At 38.1% G+C, this 24,017-nt stretch overlaps 2 protein-coding genes across 3 annotated transcripts; one reads left to right on the plus strand and one right to left on the minus strand.

Annotated features, from left to right (window-relative positions):
• Window positions 1–828: 828 nt before the first annotated feature.
• On the minus strand, window positions 829–9,654 carry LOC137891538 (protein tyrosine phosphatase type IVA 3). Of its 2 annotated transcripts, none has more exons than XM_068736202.1 (7): window positions 9,258–9,654; window positions 6,181–6,669; window positions 4,277–4,414; window positions 3,972–4,064; window positions 3,725–3,855; window positions 3,213–3,287; window positions 829–2,855 (listed from the first exon to the last, which is right to left on the minus strand). In XM_068736202.1, the coding sequence occupies exons 3-7, from the start codon at window positions 4,382–4,384 to the stop codon at window positions 2,738–2,740; spliced, it is 525 nt and encodes a 174-aa protein (XP_068592303.1). In that variant the 5' UTR covers window positions 4,385–4,414; window positions 6,181–6,669; window positions 9,258–9,654; the 3' UTR covers window positions 829–2,737. The 2 variants fall into 2 exon arrangements, with proteins under 2 accessions (XP_068592303.1, XP_068592304.1); XM_068736203.1 differs by lacking the exon at window positions 9,258–9,654 and adding an exon at window positions 8,940–9,024.
• A 9,102-nt stretch (window positions 9,655–18,756) lies between these two features.
• LOC137891031 (protein NDRG1-like) lies at window positions 18,757–23,685 on the plus strand. The gene is made up of 12 exons (XM_068735440.1): window positions 18,757–18,951; window positions 19,352–19,457; window positions 19,863–19,983; window positions 20,117–20,179; window positions 20,280–20,340; window positions 20,845–20,931; window positions 21,249–21,305; window positions 21,433–21,599; window positions 21,804–21,903; window positions 22,083–22,118; window positions 22,223–22,274; window positions 22,602–23,685. Exons 1-12 carry the CDS (start codon window positions 18,901–18,903, stop codon window positions 22,826–22,828), a joined length of 1,128 nt encoding a protein of 375 aa, XP_068591541.1. The 5' UTR covers window positions 18,757–18,900; the 3' UTR covers window positions 22,829–23,685.
• The last annotated feature ends 332 nt before the right edge of the window (window positions 23,686–24,017 follow it).

The raw sequence follows: 24,017 nt of genomic DNA on the forward strand, positions 1-24,017 counted from the left end.
TTGTTACATTTATGGTGGTTGCAAGGTGCAACAAATAGAGACCATGTCAAACACAGGTTGTAGAACACATATTGTGGGTAATGGGGGACTGTAACTAAAATAATTTAAATGTCATTTTACAGGATAATAACTAAATTATGGCTGAAAAATATCTGATATCAGTATAAGTACAGCAAAGATATTCTCATTTACTAAATACACATTTTAAAACCATTACAAATATAGAATTTGGAATCTTAAGAATGCATTAAAATATAAGCTAACAATAATGATTTGAGAAAGTGAAGTTAAATTATTTTCATAAAAATAGAGACACAGAACAGACATGACATAGTTTTAAATTTCAGATTATAGACAGAATAGCTCCTATTAACATTTTTATTTTATTATTTAAAAACCTGGAGACTGTAGAAAAGACCAGATTATGCTGGATTATCCTTTCAGGCCTTACAAGCTCATAGTTAGATCGATTGCACACAAAAAACACACAAGTAAAAGTACAATTTAATGAGATGCAGGAGTTTAGGGAAAGTTATACTGCATATACTGTTCATAAATGTTTGTTCATTTGTTTTTTTCTCATATTTTGATGCTAAATCTATAACTATGTTTTTTCCACAAGCAGCAAGGAACTAAAATTGTTTTGGTTTAGGTGGGAATGTACAGTATATGCTTCCTTCTGTATAGTCATATTAGATGCCTGACAACTGCTCTTTTTGTTTGTTAATTTCCAGCAGAATAGAATTTAAGAAGGCTGCAAAACAGGGATAATTTTGGCACATTAAAACAGACATTCCAGACAGGAATTAATGATTACCTATTAAAATATAGGGACAATGACAAAACTTTTATTAAACAGTGCAATAATTTACAGACATAGACATTTACAGCATTTGTTTTTACATTAAAAAAAGTGTCAGTTCAGGCCAGTCCCAATGATTAACAATGGCTAAAGACTACAAAATAAACACACACACACATAGTTAAACAAACACACGCACACATATGAACAAGTAAACTGTAGCCAATCTGTTAATCCTTCAGGTAAAGATGGTACATTATCTTTTCTCTCTTCTTGTTTACTTCAATTTTACACCTTCTGCTTTCATTTCTCTCTTACAAATTATCGTTCATGACATCAGATGGTGAGGAGACTATCACAAGCAATTGACTAATCCATAAAAGGTGTATGCTCTATCATCAGCAAAAACTGAAGCCATTGATTACATGCCTCATTCAGGATCAATAAACAAATTGATAAGTAAATTCCACCCCACATGAAAATATGTATAATATTCTGTAATCTAGTCTAAATGATGCCCAGCATTATTTGTGCTAGGATTTGACCAATATCTGAATTTACCCATCTATCATCCATGGATTAAAACTGAGAGACTGGGTCACAAACGGCTGATAAAATGAAAATTACTCCCTGACATGTAAACATAAAAAAAGAAAACATTTGTCATACCTGTAATGATTTTAATTTCTTTGCAACTTTTTGTAGTCAATGTATTAGAGTGGTTTACCCTGACCTCTAGGAGAATAAAATAGATACCTCATTTAATATTATTTACAATAGTTTACATCTCTCTGTCATTTTAGAATGTGTGTAATGTATCATTACTGGTAAATTATAAACAATTCCTTTTTTATAATACATATGTACTTTAAACCTGGCTTCAAATCAGCTGCTGCTGACAAAGATGTTTCCTTCTGTGGGTGTCAGCAAACAGAGCATAATGACATATAAACACATAACTTGAGCACAATGAAGTAATGCTGCAACTGTAACAAAACCAAATGAAGGCTTTATGTATGCCAAGTTGCTTCATCTCAGAAGCAGATTTGAATTCTGACCGTAGATAAATGGCAGAAAATGCTGGGATGAAAATGAGCCCTTATATCTGCAGTTACTCTGAGAACAGACACCAATAGGGATCTTTTTTTTTTAAAAAGGGTAATCTTAGAGTATTGACACTAATTCTCAATAAAAACAGTGAGCTGCCAAAATGATTTTAATCCTATGTTTCAGTGTGTTATGGTTTTGGCTGTTGTTAAAAAGTGTCTCAAGTGTTTTTCATGACATGAAACAATTTCAAAGAAACACACAGAAATACTGCATGTCATTTTATACCGGGATCATGGTGAAGTTTAAACTTATTGAATATCTGTACAAAATAATGAAAATTCAATGGTATTTTCACAAAATATCTGGTATGACTTAAGGTTTTGAAAGCCAATACATCAGGTATATCATAGTAAATCAGCTACACCAAATCTGTCTCAATGTGTCCCCATAGGAGCACAGTATGAATTTGTTTTATTGAAAATTCCAACGGAATTCCCAAGCCTCAACCTTGTGTATTTTGTGTCGACAAAATTTAATTCTTTATGTGATTTTCTCTCTCTCATCCATCTTTGCCATATCTTTCTTCACTGTAATCTGTCCCTCGAATCTCAAATCTATCACAAGAGATCATCACGAACAAGGGAACAAAGATGGGTTCTACTAAAACTGCTGTCAAAATTTCCCAGGGTACACATGGGGTAATAAAGCCTGTATACAAAATTTGATGTATGTGATGGTGGCACAAGGCTTGTATGGTTGGATTCCTGAGAGAATTTGTCGAGGACCACAAGATGTCTGTGTTTGTGTGTCTGTGTCTGTGTCTTTGTGTGTGTGTGTGTGTGTGTGTGTGTGTGTGTGTGTGTGTGTGTGTGTGTGTGTGTGTGTTCACATTATGCAACATTTGTTCTTGTGTGCATGAGAGTCTTTGAAGCGGAGTCTGTGCTTGGATCGATATTTCTCCAGGTAGGTCAGCTGTTTACTGTTGATGGCTCCACGACGTTTCCTGAGACACACATAAAGAAACCCAATGTATGATGGACGTCAATGGCACAACCCCTCTTGATTACCCTTATTGCACAATCCAGATCTGGATTCAATTGACTCTTTATCGTGCGTTCCTGTCTGCCACATTATCTTCTTTGATACCACCACCAGATGGCACCAAAGAAAGAAAAATTGTGGTTTGTGGTGTTTAAATATGATTTCCTAATCCATGTAAAGCACTTTACATATTACAAAAAGCTTTCAGGTGTACAATATATCAAAATCAGAATAAGATATTGTTTTTGTTTAATATTGCATATTTGTTTGATATTTGTCTTTTCTGCATGATGAGGATGTAGGATATAAATATACTCACTGTCTGATAAGTTGAATAGCATCTTCATACTTCATCCCACTCTCTATCAGAGCCAGAGCAACCAGCACAGGAGCCCTGTATGCATGCATAAACACACACAGAGTCACGTCCATGTCTGTTGAGACGGACGTCTGTGTAAAAATAATGACAGTTTATCCGCATCTTTAAAAAAGTTTCAGTAATGCCGTATGATAAAACAATCAGCTACTGTAAACTACAATCTGTAAGTGTGTGTATGTGTAAAGTGTCCCAAACGTACAAGGGAGATCAATGCCACTAAGACTACAGCAAAAGGCTCCTGATTGTATCATCCAATTATGTTGTTGTGTACAGTATCATCATAAGAATAATAGTGTGACTGTAATCCAACCGGTCTGACCTAGTTTTACCAAAAACATAACTCTTTCTCTACATGTTAATCGCTGTTGTGCATGTGTTTGTGTGTCTCCGTCTCTTGGATTCACTTCAAATACAAATTATATATATATATTTTTTTTGTATGCGTCTCTCACCTCCCCAGTCCAGCCACACAGTGAACTGCGACGCAGCATCCTGGTTCCTCCTGAAACTTCTTTTTCAGCAGACTCAACCAATCATCCACCAATTTACTTGGGGGCGGAGCTCCATCATCAAACGGCCAATCCTGAAGGAAAAGCAGAACAGTTACAGTACTTCTGTTACTTTGTGTTTTGGTTTTGTCACACCAAGTGTGTGTGTGTGTGTGTGTGTGTGTGTGTGTGTGTGTGCGTGCGTGCTCACCACCACAGTGATGCCGTCTTTCTCCAACGGTGTTTTGTCATAGGTGATATCACAGACACGAACAACTGTGGTGGCACCGAACCGCTTCAGATCCTGAAAGTGACGACAGCGGTAGGAGATCATTTTCACAACTAAGTCAAAACACGTAGATCAGTTCAATTACATTTTTCTTAGTTGTTTCAGTTTGCATGTTATCAGTAAGGGAAACATGCAGTACATGAGGTATGTGCTTTTGTATGTTAGCTTTGTGATGCTCTTCGGTGTACTGATGGGTGTCTGTCAACACACAGACACATGCTTCTTACCTCTATGAAGGAGGTGAGTGTGCTGTCTGTGGGGTTGTGTGTGATGAGGAATCTCATGTTCTTGTGGCACAGTTCCACTGGAGCTGGACGGTTCATGTTGGCCAACATGATCTTTGATATCCCAGGTTGATCTCTGACCTTTTAATGTTGGGGAGAAATGTACAGTTTATAAATAAAAATGTAACATGGTGTCAAATATTTGAGCCACATTTTGTACACAGACATTTTACACTTAGACATTTGCTCATAAAACAGTCCCTAGAAGGTATTGTAGAGCTTTAACTAGTTACCTAAAGTTAGCTCAACATTAAAATGTGTTTGCTGACTGCAAGCGTTGCAGTTTGTCCGATTTTTCTCAATAATTTTTCCATTAAACATCACTACTGTATCTTTGACCAAGAGGCCATTTCATGGAAAACATTTGACATTTGACAGTAGGAAAAGCACAGGTGTAATTGATGAAAGGAATGATGGCTGATTTCCATTACTGAAAATGTTTAAAACGCAACCAAACCTGTAACAAAATCTCATTACTCTTCACAAGGTCACATATTTAAAGTCCTTTTATGTAAGTCTCATGAAATATAGAGTGAAAACAAGCACATCTAGTAAAGGGACAGTGTTCAAAGAGGAACGCAATGCTGTAGGGCTCCACCCCACCCACAGGTGTTTTCACTTATTTGCTTGATTATACCTCATCTCAAAACTATGTGGGTGGGTACAGACAGCACTTGATTGACTTCTCTGCTTTGGTCACACCTGTCAAGGTGGGACAACTCACACCTCTATCTGTTGTCCCTTTTCACAGCAGCCATTATGACATATCGTTGCAGGGTAAACACAGGTGTAGTTTAGTAGCATTAATTGTGTCCCTGTTTCCTTTAGGTGAACCAGGGCCCTGGTATTGTGCATGTTGCCTCACTGGAATGACTGTGACTCACAGCTGGAACATAATCAATTTGATCAATTACACCTGTGTTTACCTTGCTTTGACATTTCAAACCGGCTGCTGTGATAGGGGCCTGTAAATCTATTTTGTTAGTATATCTTCGCTCTGTCCAATTTCAACCTGCTCTAATCAGCCAGAATAACTAAAAACATATGTGTGGGTTTGCTAAGAGAAATTAAATGAAAGATATTCATATTGTCATATTTTTCCCTAATCTTGGATTTCGTGATTGTACCTGTAAAATTTTACCGATAAGGGCACATTTTATTAGTAAAATACATTAATATTACATTATTGTACTGGATGTAAAACAAAAAAATCTCTTGCGGACTGATATTGCTCTTGCTCACATTTTGATAAAGATAACAGGGATGTGAGTGTATTTTAAGATGCAATTGTAATGTCAATATAATGTTAATCTTGCATTTTCCAAGCCATACACTTACACTATTTTAGTATTGATAAGAACTATTTGTGTGATATCAATGTCTTCACATGCTATAAACAAATGGATAAACTAAGACAGTGATGACTTAAATGTCTGACTCAAGGAACACCCAAGAACACAGGAGAAGCATATCAGGCCACTCCTCGTCCCAGTTGCATTGGCACTGACTGTATTTCAAATATTGTGCGTGCTTTGTCAATGCATTATTTATAGAGAAAGACATTTCATCTGAGTTATTACTGTGCTAAAACTTTCCAAAAAAACATGAACTAGTTCTGAAAATAGAGAGCGTGATGTATTTCTATGCAAGGCGTGGAACATGAAAGCATTCTTGTAAATAAATCTTACAAGGTAAGCCAAACGCTGATTTAGCTCACACTGACCAAACTAAAAAAAGTACCGCAGAATCCTATAGCCAAGTCACAACAAGTCAGTAATATGCAGGAGTTAAAATGTGTTGGTGCATCACCATATTTAGTGAAGATCAGGTGACCAGTCACCTCTCACCTTTAGCTCCAGCTGTAGCAAGTAGCTGCTGTGTTGTTTTTAACTAATATCAGGTCTTCAGGTGACTCTGCACTTCTTGTCTCTTGTTGAACCTTCTGTTGGGATACTGTTTTTAGCCTTTAAGGTATTTTCCCAATTCTGAGGTCCTGTTGTCTTGAGTACAATTTCACTCCATCAGCTGATTGTAGTCCAGGAAGCTACAGTGTCTCTCTGTTTTTATCTCTCTGATTGTCACTGCTTCGCTCCTTCTCTCTTTCACTGTTTGTCTCTCAGTAGCTCTCTCTTTCCTTCTCTCTCCAGTTAGTTGCCAGTGTTGAGGCTCCACGTGTTACCCCATGAGCTGGCTAGTTCACAGGGCAAGGGCCAATGGTCTTTCAGGTTTCAGGGCCGCAGGACTGCATGGTGCAGCTTCATCCCAGATAGGCTCTAAATGTGTTGGGCGTGGCAGTAGTCACCACTCCGCCGCACAGACTCCATCAACCAGCGATTCTAAATTGCAAAACATAGAAAATAAATTTGACTTTTCAAATCAACAACTTTCAGACAAAAAGTTATTCAAATTGGTACAAATCAAATTTCAATAATTCAGCATTTGTTCCAGTGTTCCGCAAAAAAAATTATACAGATTTTAAAAGCTTTGCCATTGAAACAAATTTATAGCATCAGTTTCAAATACTAAATGAAATTGACAAATTTTTTATTTTATTTTATAAGAGGTCAGACTTGTCCATCACTCATAAACCTAAGTGGACTTTTGGAAATGTGTTGGTCCTTGTAATTATTTAAAATGAAATTCCTGATTCTACCTTGCTTGGACATGTACACACACAATGATGAGTCACCGTATGGAGTCACTGAACGATTTACAAAAGTGGTTCTGCTAAGAATACTGGTAAACAGATGTCAGATGCAGCATGACCTAGAAAATCTAATACACAAGCCTCACAAAATATGGGTAATGTTATTATATTAGCCTGCACAATAGTAACCAAATCAAATTTGGTCTGAAGGGAAAAAATAGATGCATTCAGAAAACCAGTGGTATACTTAATGTATCGGAGGATGCAGGGCAGTTCCTCAGTTCCTCAGCCTTTGGGACAAAAGTTGGATTACCAACCATAGAACAAAATAAAAAGGAAGGTTATCTTGATGGCTACTTCAGGGAGAGCAGGACTCATCCCAGTCACGTATGTCAGAATCACTACTTTGTGAAAAATGCAACAACAGCCATAGACTTTGGCATATTTTGTCATGTAAACAGTTGTTGTGTGATGAATACATGTCATTATATGTTTAAATGATATTTAGTTTGAGTTTAACAAAATTTAAATGATGGCCTTTAGCCAAGATAATATTGTGTCTTGAACAGCTAATTTCCCTTAATGCTGTGATGTAAAAGACAATATACAATATGTTTTTTTTGGTTCAGTATATTTGCAGAAAATTCATATGCCGCATTCTGTCTTGGTGAAAGGATAAAGGATGGACACTGCTTGGAAATAAAAATGCAATTTCTTCTAAAGTCAACAAATTAAATAATCTACTTGGTAGACAAGTAATAATTTAAAAAGAAACTTGTCTGATAAAGCTATTGAAATCTCACATATATAAAAGGTTGGCACTAAACATGATGTAGTTAGGTGAAAAGTATTTTATCTTAACCAGGAAATGAAGAACAAAGGCTGATAATCTTTCACTCATGTGCCCAAACATCCAGGCAAACAACAAGCAAAAGTCCAGAGGTACTCTGGGTAATCCATCCTCACCTCTTCATCTCAGCTCAGACAATACAACACACACACACACACACACACACACACACACACACACACACACACACACACTCTTCATAATCACATGCCGACTTACTCACTAACTCTCAGTCTATTCCAGGTTGTTGACTATCTATAATTAGGAATTTATCCTGTTGTTACCACTAATCAGGATAGACGTCATCAAATTTCCATCCAGTCAATACAAAGTGTAGATAGAACAACTACTTAAATGAGTTTTTATAAAGATGCCATTTATGTTTTAACAGCCTAATGCAACACAAGCACAACAAAAATAAAACTCTACTGAGACACACAGGATGAAAGCAAAAATGTTGCACTGTCACAGACAAGACAAAGCAGTGAATTCATTGAAACTGAGAAACAGACGAGGTATAAAAAAGCTCCAAAGCATCTAAACATATAACATATTTGAATACTAACTTTTCACAAGTAGTGCAGACATTTTAGGCATTTAGCTGACATCCAAAGCCGAGTGACTTAATATAAAAATATCATATGAAAGCATAAAGGAGCATGAGGGAAATGACGAGACGGTAGCAGTAATTCCAATTAAAACTGTAAGGCAGGTCTTCTCTGTCACCTTAGAGCACAGTTTAGTTTATAAAAACAGGTGCGTCGCCATGGTCGCCTGGCTGTTTCGTGTCACAGGCTGGGTCAGGACCCAAAGAAGTTAAAAATGGATCTCAATATTATTTTAGAGCCGCGTCAGGTTGCCAAACCTTTCTACAGTACGTGCAATGTGAAACACAGTAACCTTGCAGGTTAGTAGTAAAGACAACAACAAGGCAGGTTAGTAGTAGCCTCAAATAGGACCAATCCTTTTACACATTCCCCTCTGTTGACAACTACAGAGGAAGTTTTCTGCAGCAGCTCCAATCACAAATCACTCTGAAAAAGTAGATGTGCTAAATGCCTAAATCTGAGTTGTTTCTGAAACAGTAAACAGACAGTCTTCCCTCTTACCTCAGTGGACAGCTTTGCTGCTGAACAGGAAAATCCACAAACCACAGTTAGTCCTGCAAAAGCATGCAGTAATCCTTCAACAGTGTGAGTGCTGACCTACAACCAGCTGACTGCCTGTTATAGTAAACCCCTGTAGACACTGAATACCTGCAGCTGTATTTATAGCTGTATCTATACGAGCAGCTCATTCTATGACACACTACAATTTTTTGTGGAAGCAACAGTCTGCAACGCTAGTGCAGCCCTGTCTTCTCACTCGGTCTGTTCCAGTAAAGAACTGTGATTAGCTTGATCACTGTATCTAGTGATTGTCCTTACCTGCTATTCAATGTCATTTCCAACCCCAGGCTGAATACTAGTTCTTCTCCCTCTTTGCCACAGAAAAGTCCATCTACTTTTAGTCTTTTTTTCTGCCTCTGGAAGCTGTAGTGTCTGGTAGTCAACCAGCAGAAAATGAAGTCTTTGTGCAACAACCTGTTGCACTGCCTCACTGTAACACTGAACCCTCCTTGTACCTCCCGGCCTCTCAGTAACCGATGCGATGTCTGTACTGTCGGCGTCGGTTTGTGGCTCTTCCTTGCTGTAGCATTGCAGTGTTCTGGACTGAGGATCTGCTGTGAGCTGGTCTAATCAGGCTGAGCAGCCATCTGACCCTGACAGCCCTGTCACTACCAGAACACTCTACAGTTAATGCTCTTAGAGGGAGAGCAGAAGAGCCTCACTCCCTCCTCCTCGTGCTCTTCATCCACTCCACTCCTTTTTCCCTCCCCTCTTCCAGGGTAAAGAAAAGTTGCTGTCCTCCCCTCCTCTCCTCTCATCACCCTTCCTATAGGCTGATGCTTACAAGGCTCGATCAAGGAAGTGTGTCTCACATTCAGTGCAGTGCACAGGAACACGATCATTACAGATCAGTGATTTCAGTTCATGTTTCTCGCAAATATAACTAAAAAAATGTGTGAAACTGGAGGTCCAATGGGTTGTTTCTGTCATGACACGTCTGTCTGGACCTTCTCTTGTTTTCCTTTTCTCCCTCTCTCCCCCCTCTCCCTCCATGTACCAACTAAAAATAGACGGTCCTTTGAGTTACTACCAGACAGATTGGACAAGTAAAACCTTTGAGTCCCAGTTCACGGAATTAACTTTCTCCTTAACTGACAATAGTCTCAAGTTTGTTTGTGTTCCTACAGCCAAACTACTGTGTGGAACTACTACTGCTGATGCCTCAGCACATCAGTATGTTTGTCTAAAGACTGAATAAAAAGAGGGAAAATTGCAGGACACTTTTTTTCTAAACCAATGTCATTTAAAGCAGGTTTCCAAAAAAAATATCCATGCAGCTTTGTGTTTTTGAGTTTTTAAGGTTAGTTTTTCCGATTTGTTTACAAGGGTATGGGATGGATATGTGAGTGCAGAGAGTCACATGGTAGTCATATGTACAGACGTCTTAAAGCAGAACAAGCTGGTGCCTCACTCACTATCAATCACTTTGAGTAGAGGTTGACATGACTGTTCACCCACGCACAGAGCTTTAAAAAACACCTCTTAATAGCTAAAATTAGCTGAAACACACTACTTGAACGCTTTCCAGTTTATCACATTCAAATTGGAGTGTTCAGGATCATGACTGCTGTTTATTGCTTAAGTAATTTTCTGTGTATATACGTGCTCTCATAAATGGAGCTGTGTTTGTTGCTTGCGTTATGGTGAGAAGTATTTGGCTTCTGTATGATGACCGAGTGTTATCTCACTTGATACTTTCCTTATGGTGACCTGTCACCTTTTTTTCCAGATAATCAGTGTAAATATAACCACAAGTGGTGATCAGCGAGTTTCCAAAAACAAAGTGGCTGTTAGACAGATAAAAACCGTAGGAGGAAAAAGAGAGGGTACTACTTTGCCTTGATGTCCTTTGCTGAGGACTTTGACTGCAAACAATATCTAAACATAGAATAGAGGTGAATATGGCTTGTTCACACATTGTTCAGTACGTGTATTTTACACCTTTCAAAGCACAGGTGGCATCACTATGGTTGTAAACACAGTCAAAACAAGCGATAGGAACATGGGCATGGCATGCAACAAAATGTTTGAGTGTAACATTGCAATATGTTTCTGAGATCACAAAGCCAATTTAGACAGACTATAAACATTACTTAAGTTATACATACAACCAGGGTTATTGAGGCTGACTGACTGCAGTGCTTTAATAATCATCTATAAAACAGGTGCACTCAATAAAGTGCAGATCTCCGCCAGGAGTGTCTGCAACAACCACTGTAATGTTTAATTAAATGAAGACAAACCACAATTAGCTAACCCCCCGTGTAGACTACTAGTGTGTCAGACATGTTTGTTCACTCGCACGTCTCACGCAACAGATATGCTCTCACTGTAATCTATGCAGATGTCTGCACAGGGTCTGTGCAGCCGCGCACACAAACATGACTGATCTCATTATCTCTGGGTGGAGATAATAATCCACCTAAGCATTCAATAAAAAAAAGTACATCATAGTAAGTGTGGAAAGGCTGAACTGGATTTCCAATGTTTTCGCAGGTTGAGTTATAACTTAAATTGAATATGAGAATTCTTGTAATGTAGTAGAAACTTGAATATTTATAGATAACATCACAGAAATATTGTCAATTATTTTCTTGAAGTGTGATTACGCATTTGGCAATTTATGATGTTATATTATGTTATGTATACAGCATTTTACATACAAAATTTTGAGAATCTGTGAGTCAATGTCAGCAGCATTTGAATGTATCCCTTTAAAGTTAATTGGTAAATTAACTTGTATTGTATTGCATCTTTCTAGTCTTCTGACCACTCGGAGCTCTTTTACGAATGTCAGTTTCTTTTGAACTTTTGAATAAAATATACATCAATATACACCAGAGACATCGTCCCTCCGTCTACTTGTTGTCAATGCACATACTCTTCCTCTCAAGGCTTCATCCATATGATCCTCCTGAGGAACAGTCAGCTCCAGTGGGACCATCTGTTATGATACTACCAACAGCATTGCACTGGCCTAAACAGGGTTGCTGCAATGTTTTCTGGAAATGTGAGCTGTAGGTCAGCTCTCAGCTGGCAGTCTTGTGCTTTTGACAGAGCCGAAAGGACACTTTGGGCGCCGGCTGTGGCGTCATGAAAGCAATGGTCTGACCTGCAAAGACTCCACAATCCTTTCACCTCAGCTTCAACGAAATGTCAAGGAAGAGTTCAAGCCTTAATTTCATAAACCAAACATTGCTGATGGTGGCCATGATGGAAATTATGATTCATTATGCTTAGACTCACCTGCCAGAGTTTGACTAAAGCAGCAACTATGAAAAGGGATAATTTATTACTTTGTTTTCTCATATCAAACCCTTCAGTGGCACAACTCTTTAATCATGGCCTCCATGATAACACGGCTAAATACGATGACTATGGCACTTTATATCTCTTGATCTTGAGTCATACCAAACATATTCCTCAATTCATATCTTGTCAAACTGTGTGTGTGTGTGTGTGTGTGTGTGTGTGTGTGTGTGTGCGTGTGTGTGTGTGTGTAGTTATTTGTCAAAATGCGTATTTTAAAAACGATGACATATTGTGAAATTGTGAAAAAGCTATTCTTGGCTTTATGTAATGATTGGTGCTATTTAAACCTCCGATCACCTTTATAGAAGCGTTCTAATCTGGCTCAGTCTCTCGTGTCCCTCTGTTGTATTTGTGGCTGTTGAATACGGACATAGCCTCCTGTAAAAAAAAAGAAAAAGTCTGACCTACAGTGGTCTAACCGTAGTGTATAACTGAATAACCAGTTTAGAATGGTATGAATACCTACAGTGGTGGAAGAAGCATTCAGATCCTTTACTTCAGTATAAATACTAATACCACACTGTGAAAATACTCCAATACAAGTAAGCAAAGGATGTAAGCAAAGTTTAGTTTCTAAAGTAAAGTAAAGTTACTCTTCTGCAAAATTGTCCCATTAAGTGTTTTTTATGTTTTGGGATTAAGATTACCACTGCACTGATGTGTTGCATTTTACTGCTGCAGATGTTTAAAGTTGTGCAAATTTAACTACTTTATTTACTGTTAGGTAGTTTTATCTACAGCAATGCACCATATTTTATAAGCTCATCATTTGTCTGTAGCTTTGTTGTTCTGTGAGAACCACGCATTTCTAAAAAGTCAACTTTTTGCGAGTTCATAAAAACAGCCCTGTTTTCAGATTTTTGTGATGATTAATTTTCCAGTTGACCCAAGAGGGCCTTAGTTTATTTATCTTAAAGAAGGAGGAGAATAGTCTCAACTCATGAAGGAACATTTCATCCTTCAGTTTATCAGAAGAAATTTAATTTGTGTTTTTTTTCACTGGACAGTAAGTAGCTAAAGTTGTCAGACAAATGTAGTGGAGTAAAAAGTACAATATTTGCCTCTAAGATATAGTGGAGAAGAAGTATAAAGTTGCATAAACAGGAAATACTCAAGTAAAGTACAAGTACCTCAAATTAGTATGTAAGTGGAGCACTTGAGTAAATTGTTACATTTCCAGCACACCTGGTAACAACTGCCACTTGTAATGACTTTTATACTATGCTGTAATTACAGTTGGTAATCCCTTATTAATTGTCCATTTTTATCTTCAAACTACTCAGATATAAAGTTAATCTTTGATAAATCCATGTCTTGACCACTGACGTCTCTATAAGTTTTTGTGTCATTCACTCCTGATGACTGACTGAAATGGTGTTGAACCACGTTGATATATACAATTACACAGTGCGTCCCCTCCCCTGGACTAATTTGTAATTCTGTACCCCAGGCACACTACTCATGCAGCAGTGTGAAATACTATGTATTCCCCAGAGCAACTAAGAAGAAACTGGATATGAAAAGGGGTTTCTCCCAACCGTTTTATATTTTATACTGTAAGCTGCCATTTCCTGTTTTACACACGGAGTGCATGAAGACGCAGCATGGAGGAGTGGTGGAGAAGCAGCACCATGCTGCTTGTTGGATCATATCGTATTTCAGGGGCTTCCTGCTTTGAGCCATGCTAATATTTTGAAGTTCAACTAGATTACTCGAGGAAACAAATGATTAGTTACTGTATGTCAGTGTTACCTATACATGCATTCCAATTTACAATGACTGCAGGTTGCAGTTGATTTGGAGGGATCTTGTGTTGCAGGTTTTATCTGTATAATATGATACAGGACATTATGATAAAATGTAATGCAATACCGTGCTAATAGATACACAACTTGTATTATATATAGCAGTGTTTCTCTTAGGGGCGGGACCCCCATAGGTTGCAAAATAACTCTGAAGGATCGCAAGCACATAACCAAGATAGGAAAACAGACGAAAACATTAACTTTACTAATTTACTTATATATACATATCCAACATTTCTTTAATCTTTGCTTTTTTTCACTTGAATAATGGATAGTTTTTGCAGCTTTTCAGGCCTCTAAAACTAAATCAAATAAAAACAGAAAAAGGTTGAGAGCCGTTGGGGAGATTTAGTGGACCTTTACTTTACTTTTTATTAAAAAGGATCAAACCTTTAAGGCTTAACCCCACAGCAAAACATTTACTGTACCTAAATCTCTTTTTCTAGCCAGGTCATGAAAATAACACGTCATACTGTACCCTTAGCTGATCATACTATACAAGGAAGTGTGGAAAGGGCCTGTGTGTTTGTGCACATAAACACGTACACACCCTCAGAAACATGCTTACAGGAGAACGCATGCACGCACATGCACACACACAGGTTCAGAGAAAAATCCTATACATACTTAATAACACACACACACACACACACACACACACACACACACACACACACACACACACACAGACACACACAGACACACACTCTCTCACACACACACACACACACACACACACTCACAAACAACAAACACACATATACACACACATATATACACACCACACACACACACACACACACACACACACACACACAGTCAAGCATGTGGCAAGCGGCAGCAGCTGCTGTGTGTATAATTAGAGTTTTTGAAAGCTGAGAGTTGGACAGCAGGACTTTCACCTGCAGACTGAAGAGTTACCATGACAACCAGCTGTCAGCATGACAATACAACTTTACTGTGCCAGCAACATTATATAAGTATGTATAAGTAAGCCTTGTAACCCTGAAGATCATGAAGAAAGAAAGCAAGTAAAGTGTAGGATACACGCGCTCAAGCAACCTGTTGTTACAGAAGCAAGAATTAGTTCTCGCCCACAACACAGAATGTCCATAACACATGTGCAACAGGTTATATAGAAGGTTCCAGATCAATGCTTGTGAGTCAAGGACGACTTCACCATATGCTGAGATTTCTCGCTTTCCAAACTCACTTTCCATCTCACCATCCAATCCTTCTGTTTTGAAATAGACACACCCATGTGGATTTCAAAACAAACAAAAAAAAGCTCCAAGTGACTTCCATAGATATCTTATTGATGTACATGTAATGCCACATTTGTAAAATTAAAGCTATGGGGAAGTACATAGTACACACAAAGTACTTCTGATATAAAGCAACAGTCATTTCAAAAACAAGGTTTATCAGGTGAAAAACAAAGCAGGGTGTTGATATTCTGATCTTATTCATGCTGCCGGTTGACAAGCTGCATCCAGAAAGTGACATTCTATCTCCATCTAGTGGAAATGACACACAGGTGCAGAATGTGCTGCTCCAAACACAGGAAGATTTCTAGAGTAATGTTTTAGATCAATTGCAGCTTCATATGGCTATTTTATGAATGTGGGGTTTGAGTACCAATGCTGATGAATGCTACATTTATGGGTCCTGACATTGTTCATGCTGGCTCACTGTCCCACTGCTCACATGACGTAGCCATAAGATGTTTAAAGTGTTCTCTTCATTTGTATCACATTATTCTTTGGATTCTGAATCAGTGTATGGTATTATTTGACCCTACCCTACTTATTTGCTTCCCACCTAGTGAGGGATTACTTCAGAGCAGTATTCAGTTCAGGATTATGTTGTATTTGACTGGTATTGCCATTGCTGTGTTTTAATATTGATGGCGCTACAACTAGTGGGATTATGCATACAGTCACTCTAAACCTCAGACACACTATAGAACAAAAAATCTAAGCAAGAAAAACACAGGTTGATGTTTTTTTCCGTTTTCAAGTCTCTTTACACAATAAGTGACATAATGATCAATTGAAAAGATCACAAACTATGGGGCAGTGGTCAATGGTGAAACAGGCTAGTAGACCAAAGTTTAGTCAGAGTTAGGATGACGTTAAAATGGCTTCAGGCTGACGTGAGGCTGAGTAAGACCCATCTGTTGTCCTCTGCTCTTCAACAACCACTAAATGGATTAAACCTGCTGCACACTCAGCTCTGCAGAGAGCAGTGGAGGCAACATGCCGGGAAAAAGAAGGTGGTCACAGCACAGTCTGCTGTGTTTCCGCTCAGCCAGCTGTTTGTCTTTGCAGTGTCGTCCACCTGCCGCTGTCTTGACTCCTACCACATGTTTTAATACATCACAGGGAATCCAGAGAGTATTCTGTATGCTAGGGATAATGACAAAATAAATAAGTCTGCTGCATGCTGACGGTCACAATGTTAAGGATTCAGTGTTTTGCGCTGAGGGGATAGCGTTCACCCTAATTTTCTGAAGCTAATCCCTAAACATGCTGCTGCCATTACAAGTGAAACACCATTTCATTTAAGAGCAATTCAATTACCTTGGAGAATGCAAAGGAATTTGTAGATGCGTGTTTACTCTACCCACAAGCTAAATATTTGAATCTGTAAACCTAACTAATAAATAATCAAACCCCTCATTCTTTGTAAGCCTTTTTAAAAACAGCTGTAAGTCAAGACTAGATACTTTCACAAAGATGTAACTGCAAGGACTGCCAACAAAGTGTATTGCAGTGCAATGAAACATCTGGGGTCTCATTTATAAAACAGTGCATAGGATCCACACTAAATGTTTGCATACGTTCAAAGGAGGGAATGCACGTACACCATAAAATATTTGTATTTATAAAACCTTGCGTACGCCTGATAGGGCACAATTTCCTTTTATAAATCCCAAATCAACCTGTAAATATGTGCAGCTGGTTCAGCCTCACATCCCACCCTCTACACACCCACATTCAATCATAAATGGTCAACGCAAAGCACCTCATGAATGTTGATAATTAAAGATGAGCCTGCTGATCAGTGGATCTTTAGGGTGAATCCCGGTAACTACCAAGAGGAAGAACACTTGTTCCCTCCTAATTCTTCCATTTACACAGTATTAACAGTGCCAGAGTATCTGTCGTGCAACATAACACATCACGAGTGTCACCGAAGTATTTTATGCGTCTCATGTAAATGTATAAATGAAATGTAAGAGGCATCATGTACAACACGTATAATGATGCCTCTGACACATTTCATTTCACTTCATATCACACGTTACTTTGCACTTATATATTCTATTTATCATAAAAAGTCAAACCAGCAGTGGTATTTGTGCTTGATGCCTGATTACATTTCATTTATACATTTACATGAGACGCATAACATACTTCGGTGACACTCGTGATGTGTTATGTTGCACGACAGATACTCTGGCACTGGACTGTGTAAATGGAAGAATTAGGAAGGATGGTGCTTTGCGTTGACCATTTATGGTTGAATGTGGGCGTGTAGAGGGCGGGATGTGAGGCAGAACCAGCTGCACACATTTACAGGTTGATTTGGGATTTGTAAAAGGAAACCGCTCACTGGCAGGCGTACAAGAGTTTTTTAGCGTACGTGCATTCCCTCCTTTGAACGTAACATTTAGTGTGGATCCTACGCATTGTTTTATAAATGAGACCCCCAGCCTATAGCCTCATTCAACTGCTTTGTATCTAAAAAGGTATTCATCTATTTTTCATTATACAACTTTTGAAGAATTTCCTTACACTGCCCTGTAAAGTGATGATTAGATTATCGTGACATTTTTTTTTCAAACCATATAAAATGAACAATCAAACATATTTAGAGAATAGTTTCTAGGATATTCAATGCTACACCCAGACAATTACTCCAATGAAGAATCCCATCTGTTTTTATTTATTAGATTTGGGAAGTTGAAGGCTAAGATGTATCAGTAATATACTTCGCTAATGTACAGCTCCATCTTTAAAAAAGGCTTTAAAAATGAAGTTAGAAGAAAGTCAAAGAGTATCACAGTTTTTTAAATTTACTTGTAGAATGTAGGATTAATTAGTGCTGTGTAAGAGCAACATGAACAAATCCAAATTAACTTAATGTACTAGTTAGCAGGTGGGTCAAGGTTAACTGAACCGCAAAGAGCTGAATGTTTTGCTGTGACGAACAGATGGTTCACTGAGATTAGACAGCTGACCTGCTCACGGCTTGGCTGAACGTGTTGTGATTCCTCTGACGCCTCATAGTAAAAATAACAAGCTTTACCTGTGATTTTGTTCTAAGTGTGTTGCAGTGTGCATTTAGTCTGATTTTTTCAGTGAATACAGTTCAGTTCAAAGTATCTTAAGATGGATGAAAACCTCCCAGTAAAGAGTTGTGTGTTGCAGTGTAAGATGTTCTGGTTAATTTCCTTTTGGACTCCAGTGCTGTTTCTGTGGAAAAGCAGCCGGAGGTCAGATTAAAACAGGATGGGGCCAGTTGGCCACGTGTAAGCCAGGTTGGAGTTAGGGCTTAGAGGCAGATCATTGTTGGAGGATATATAAACCAGCTCAAACAAATAGTCTGCTCACACACATAATGCGCTGTTGCTCTCAGGTTGTCTCTTTCTGCAGGACTGTAAGTGTCAAGAAATACGAATAAGGATACAAACATATTAAGAGGAATTTAAGAATCCAAGATCTACACAGGACATCTGCTCTGCATCTACTGCACATTTCCTCTCTGCATCAGCAGCCATGGTGCTCGAGGAGAATGAGTGTGACTCTGTCTTTGAGTCCCAAATCACTGTAAGTACCCACAGAGAGCTTAAGTTAACCTTGCTGCTAGATTCACTGCAACAGCTATAATCCTTGTGCAAAGTTACATGACCTTGATATCACAGGTTTTTTTTACTGCATGGCTACATATTGAGTGCATTGACAATTAGGTTTCAAACACGTGAAATATATATATATATATATATATATATATATATATATATATATATATATATATATATATATATATATATATATGTTAAATTATATATTATATTATCAGTATCTGGTTTCAGTTCAAATTCAAAATATATAGAAACACTGCTCTAATCTGCTAAAACATAAACTTAATTTGTTAATGTTTTACTTCAGTCACACATAAACACCGCTATAAATTGTTTGACAATGTGATTGGATCTGTTTGTTTTAGAAGGAGCATGTGGAGACTCACTATGGGAACGTCCACTGCATCATGACAGGAACTCTGAAAGCAAACCTCCCTGTCATTCTGACATTTCATGATGTTGGACTGAACCGTAAGTCCCAACAATAGTGTGGTGTTTGTAAAGTTTGTATCCATCATCACTAGTCATCACTCTGTTTATATCAGCTAAGATGAAAACTACATTTCTATGGTATTGTGTATTGTGTATGGGTATTGGGCCAGATTGGTTAAGAAATACAGTTTGTTGGTTCATTATGAAAAATGATCTTAGCTTGCATGAACGCATCAAACTATTCTTTCTAGCATTTCATATCCATCAACACTTTTTTTTACATTTTAATCCAAGCATTTTTCGCATTTCTAATATATATATAATTATCTATAAATAAATATATACCTGAGTGATATATATTTTTTGTTTTCTTATTTTCTTATATTATATTTCATATTCCTATCAGCTTTTATCATTTGTAATTTTTGTTTTTTCTTCTCATAGACAAGTCCTCTTTTGAGACACTCTTCAACCACGAGGACATGCGGGAAATCATCAGACATTTGCCTGTTTGTCATGTTGAAGCACCAGGACAACATGAGGGAGCCAAAACTCTGCATACTGAGTCAGTACACTGTGTTTATTTTTCTCAGTCGGTCATGTATTTACATTTCATGCTGTCATTATACCACCATTATTCAATAAAAGGGAGTGGATCCCACACCTGCTGATGGTTATGTTGACTTTTGACTCTTCAGATATTCCTACCCTTCAATGGACCAGCTGTCTGAAGCGCTGCCCGCTGTCCTCAAACACTTCGGGTGAGTTAATCTGACACTCAACAAATACTTTTCCGTTGTCCCTTAAAGGTTAGACTATTTTCACATGGCACACTATTGACCTTTTGATTGTGCTTTGCAGGTTGTGTAGGGTGATCGGATTGGGAGTTGGAGCTGGAGCCTACATCCTGGCTAAATTTGCTGTGAGTTCAAATCTCGTCTCTAAATCCCATTTGAACTTGATCCAGAATGAGAGCATAGTTTGACACTTGGTTTGCAAAAAAATGTAAAGTTTCAATCTTTACTCTTGTCAGCACAGACCCTCACTTTCCCCCTAGTGTACACAAGCATTTACGTAAATCAGATCTATGTCAGAGTTACTGATACAATCTTTCTTTCCTATGCATAGCTCCACAGATACAACTACGTTTCATAAATTCCAGATTTTGGATGACATTTAATAAACTGATAATTTAATTATTTGCTGTCTGTAACAGCAGCCATGCTGTCAATAAAAACCTTTGGATAAGGAATAGAAAGATGGAATCTAAGGTATAAACTGAAATCTATGGCTGTAGAAATCAACGATGTAATCCAAGAACATGACACACTTAAAACGAGAGAACTGCAGAAAAACATGTTAATATAGGTAAATGAGTTGTTGAATTCATATTACTAACAGGTCCTCTGTGTTTGTGTGTGTGTAGCTGAATCACCCAGACCTGGTGGACGGATTGGTTTTGATCAACATCAACCCCAACGCTGAAGGACTAATGGATTCTGTTGCAAGCAAGGTGAGCAGTATTATGTTGTGATCACCCATAATGTATGTAGAATAAGATCAACATCTATTTTAAATAATGTGTTACTTTCAATCAATACAACCGGCTGTATTGACAGATATTAGATTACATTTGACTGGTTCTGACACTTAAGCTGCAATGGAGGTGTTTAGTGATGCCTGTATTTGACCCAATATAGCCACAAGAAGAGTAGTGAGAGTGTTTGTCCTTGTCTTTGATTTTTCATTTGATGATTATTTTAAACCTGCTGTAGCGTAGATATATTATAGACTATTATCTGAAGCTGAATGTAATTGTGTGTGTTAAAGATCACCGGCTGGACCCACACTCTCCCGGACACAGTCATCACACACCTGTTTGGAAAGGTAAGCTATCAGGCTTATTTAGTTACCAGGACAACAAAAGTGAATCTAAAAAAAATCTTTGATTACTAAATATCACGTCAGTCTCAAATATGGAATACAGATTATTTCTGTCTTCCTGTCTTTTCAGGATGAGATTGAGACCAACCATGACCTCATAGCTACATACCGTCACCACATCACAACAACGATGAACCAGTCCAACGTGAGTCAGTTCCTCCAATCCTACAGCAAACGCAACGCTCTGGAAGTGGAGAGGCCTGTTCCTGGAGGAAACATCAATGCCAGAACCCTCAAGTTAGTACAAACATTGATCTTTTTAGAGGGCATTAGAGGGAACTTCAAAATGGATAGTCTGATGTTTTTTCACATATTATAATGCCCTTGTTAGTGGTAAGAGGTAGAAAGCATCTAACAAAGTGTAGGGCATCATCATTACATTGTTAGCGCTGTCAATCCTATCTATGTGCCTGTTTCACCTGCCTGTCTGTTGGTTTACAGGTGCTCCACTCTGCTGGTTGTAGGAGATAATTCTCCAGCTGTGGAAGCCGTGGTCGACTGCAACTCTAAACTCGACCCCACCAAGACCACACTGCTCAAGGTAACCAAAGGACTGACTGACTCAAAAATGAAGCAAACAACCAGATAATTAAAGTTAAAGCTGCAAACCTGTGAAATGAGTAATCTGTTATTGTCAAATAACAACTTGTATTTAATTCAACTGAAAGTCCATTAACCTAACACCGGGTAAAGCTTGACTTTTGCACTTTGCTCTTCTAGATGGCAGACTGTGGAGGACTTCCTCAGGTGGATCAGGTGGGCTGTAACATTTTATTGGCTACTCCGCTGGCAATAATGTAGAATCTGCACTCCTGATTGGTTGGAAATATATTTAATACTTTTCCTCTTTCTCTCCACAGCCAGCCAAAGTGATTGAAGCTTTGAAATATTTCATCCAGGGCATGGGATACTGTAAGTCACTTGCCTAAACTATCTAAATCTTGAGATCAGTCCTGAAAGTATTCCCATCTCTGTCAGTTAAGGCAGCTACTCAATTCTTCCTCTGTTTATTTCTAACAAACCCCGAGGCCGGATTGGTTAAACGTCACTTCCTGTAAATGAGAGGATTATTGTAACCCCTCATGGGGTGTTTAGGGCAGAAAATGATAAAGACAGTTATTACAATAAGTGGATTTACTGTAGGTTGATTCAATATTGTGCAAACCATTGATTGAATAAACTCTAATGACCATTAAAAGCTGTTGCAGAATATAAGAAACATCTCTCCTCTTTCTCCAGTGTCCAGTGCCAGCATGACCAGACTCCGTTCACGGACGGCTTCCAGCTCCAGCGTCTCGTCCTTCGATGGCTCTCGGAGTCGCGCGCACACCAACGAGCTGCAGCGTGTCCGAACACACTCACACGGCACCGAGGAGAAGCACGGGCGCTCGCACACCGACGTCCCCATGGAGTGTAATTCCAACAGTAACAAAATGTCGTCAAAGTCCACTCAAGCGGCGTCCTAGAGCGCACTCAGCACTAAATTGCATGCACATAAATCAAAGCATACCTCATTATATCTACACAGACAGCTTCTCTCTGTCGTGCCCTTTACTCTGCACTATCTCTAGCTGAAAGGTCGTGAACCTTCATGTAACTTTGCTCTATCCCTCTGAGTCCTTCATCAATTAAAGAATCCTTTCCTGCGTCTCTCTCTTGGCACCGTTCCCAATCTCTCCATCCAACTGGTCTCCTTCTCTCTGAACTGTTACTGTATGTCTCTCTGTATCCTTCTTTACTGTGTGTTTCTCTCACAGTCCCTGTTCATGTTCTTTTCTCTTTTCTTTCTTTTCTTCTCCCTACTGATCTTGTACCAGAGATTCTTCCTCATGCTCTGATATTTATCACAATATACACTACATGAGGAAATCGTGAACGCTGAAATGTTTTCTTTGGAAATTGTGTGCTTATGTAAAATGAGATGTGTATTCGTGTTATCAATATAGTTAAAATTAAAAGATACAGTATTTACTAGTGTAGTAACTGGATGTTCATAACTAATGTGTATTGATTATATGCAACGTTGAGAGTTGTGTGATATAAACCAGTAATATGTTACAGATAGAATATAAATTGTTGTTTTAAATTGAACTGGCTTTGGCAATTTTGTGAAAACAAAGTCATATTGTTAGTGTAAAAAAATGTTATATTCAATTCAATCATTAAAACAGATGTAAGTATTTCTTGTGCTATCAGTCATCTAAGCGGCCCTCATTTATTCTAACTGCAGATGAAAAACAGAACAATCTGACCTGTTACCATACCACTTACTGCTATCATGAACCTTGAACTTTGTTGGATTTAAATGACAAAAATAGCTATCAAATAGGATTGTGATTGTTATAGTAATACAAACAACATAATTCTGACAAAATACTGTTGTTCATATAATCACCATTCAATCTCGTTTATTTTATTGGATTAATTGTAAAATTAATAAAAAATAAAAAAGACAATGTTCTGGTTCTGCTTCTTCAATTTTCAGTCATGAGTCTGACAGTTTCATGTGCAATGCTAAATCAGTGACACAGTCCTACTCTTTTAAGTGAAAAAGAAGACATTTGAGATTGAAGTTGGCGAGAGACAGTAGACTTCAGATAGTATTTCAATTGAGTGCAGCGATCAAAACATCAGTAAATGTTCCAGGAAAGTCTA

This window comes from Cebidichthys violaceus, unplaced genomic scaffold (genome assembly GCF_023349555.1).
Source record: "Cebidichthys violaceus isolate CVI_PGR_0920_01 unplaced genomic scaffold, fCebVio1.0.p SCAF_7, whole genome shotgun sequence".
NCBI lineage: Eukaryota > Metazoa > Chordata > Actinopteri > Perciformes > Stichaeidae > Cebidichthys > Cebidichthys violaceus.

Excerpts from the sequence above, each read along its gene's own strand:
- LOC137891538 (XM_068736202.1), bottom strand. The coding sequence starts at position 4,384 with ATGTTGGCCAACATGAACCGTCCAGCTCCAGTGGAACTGTGCCACAAG. Across the intron at positions 4,065-4,276 it reads CACTCACCTCCTTCATAGAG|GATCTGAAGCGGTTCGGTGC; the intron begins GTAAGAAGCATG and ends CGTCACTTTCAG. Across the intron at positions 2,856-3,212 it reads GCTATTCAACTTATCAGACA|GAAACGTCGTGGAGCCATCA; the intron begins GTGAGTATATTT and ends TGTGTGTCTCAG.
- LOC137891031 (XM_068735440.1), top strand. The coding sequence starts at position 18,901 with ATGGTGCTCGAGGAGAATGAGTGTGACTCTGTCTTTGAGTCCCAAATC. Across the intron at positions 21,904-22,082 it reads CCAAGACCACACTGCTCAAG|ATGGCAGACTGTGGAGGACT; the intron begins GTAACCAAAGGA and ends TTGCTCTTCTAG. Across the intron at positions 22,119-22,222 it reads GACTTCCTCAGGTGGATCAG|CCAGCCAAAGTGATTGAAGC; the intron begins GTGGGCTGTAAC and ends TTCTCTCCACAG.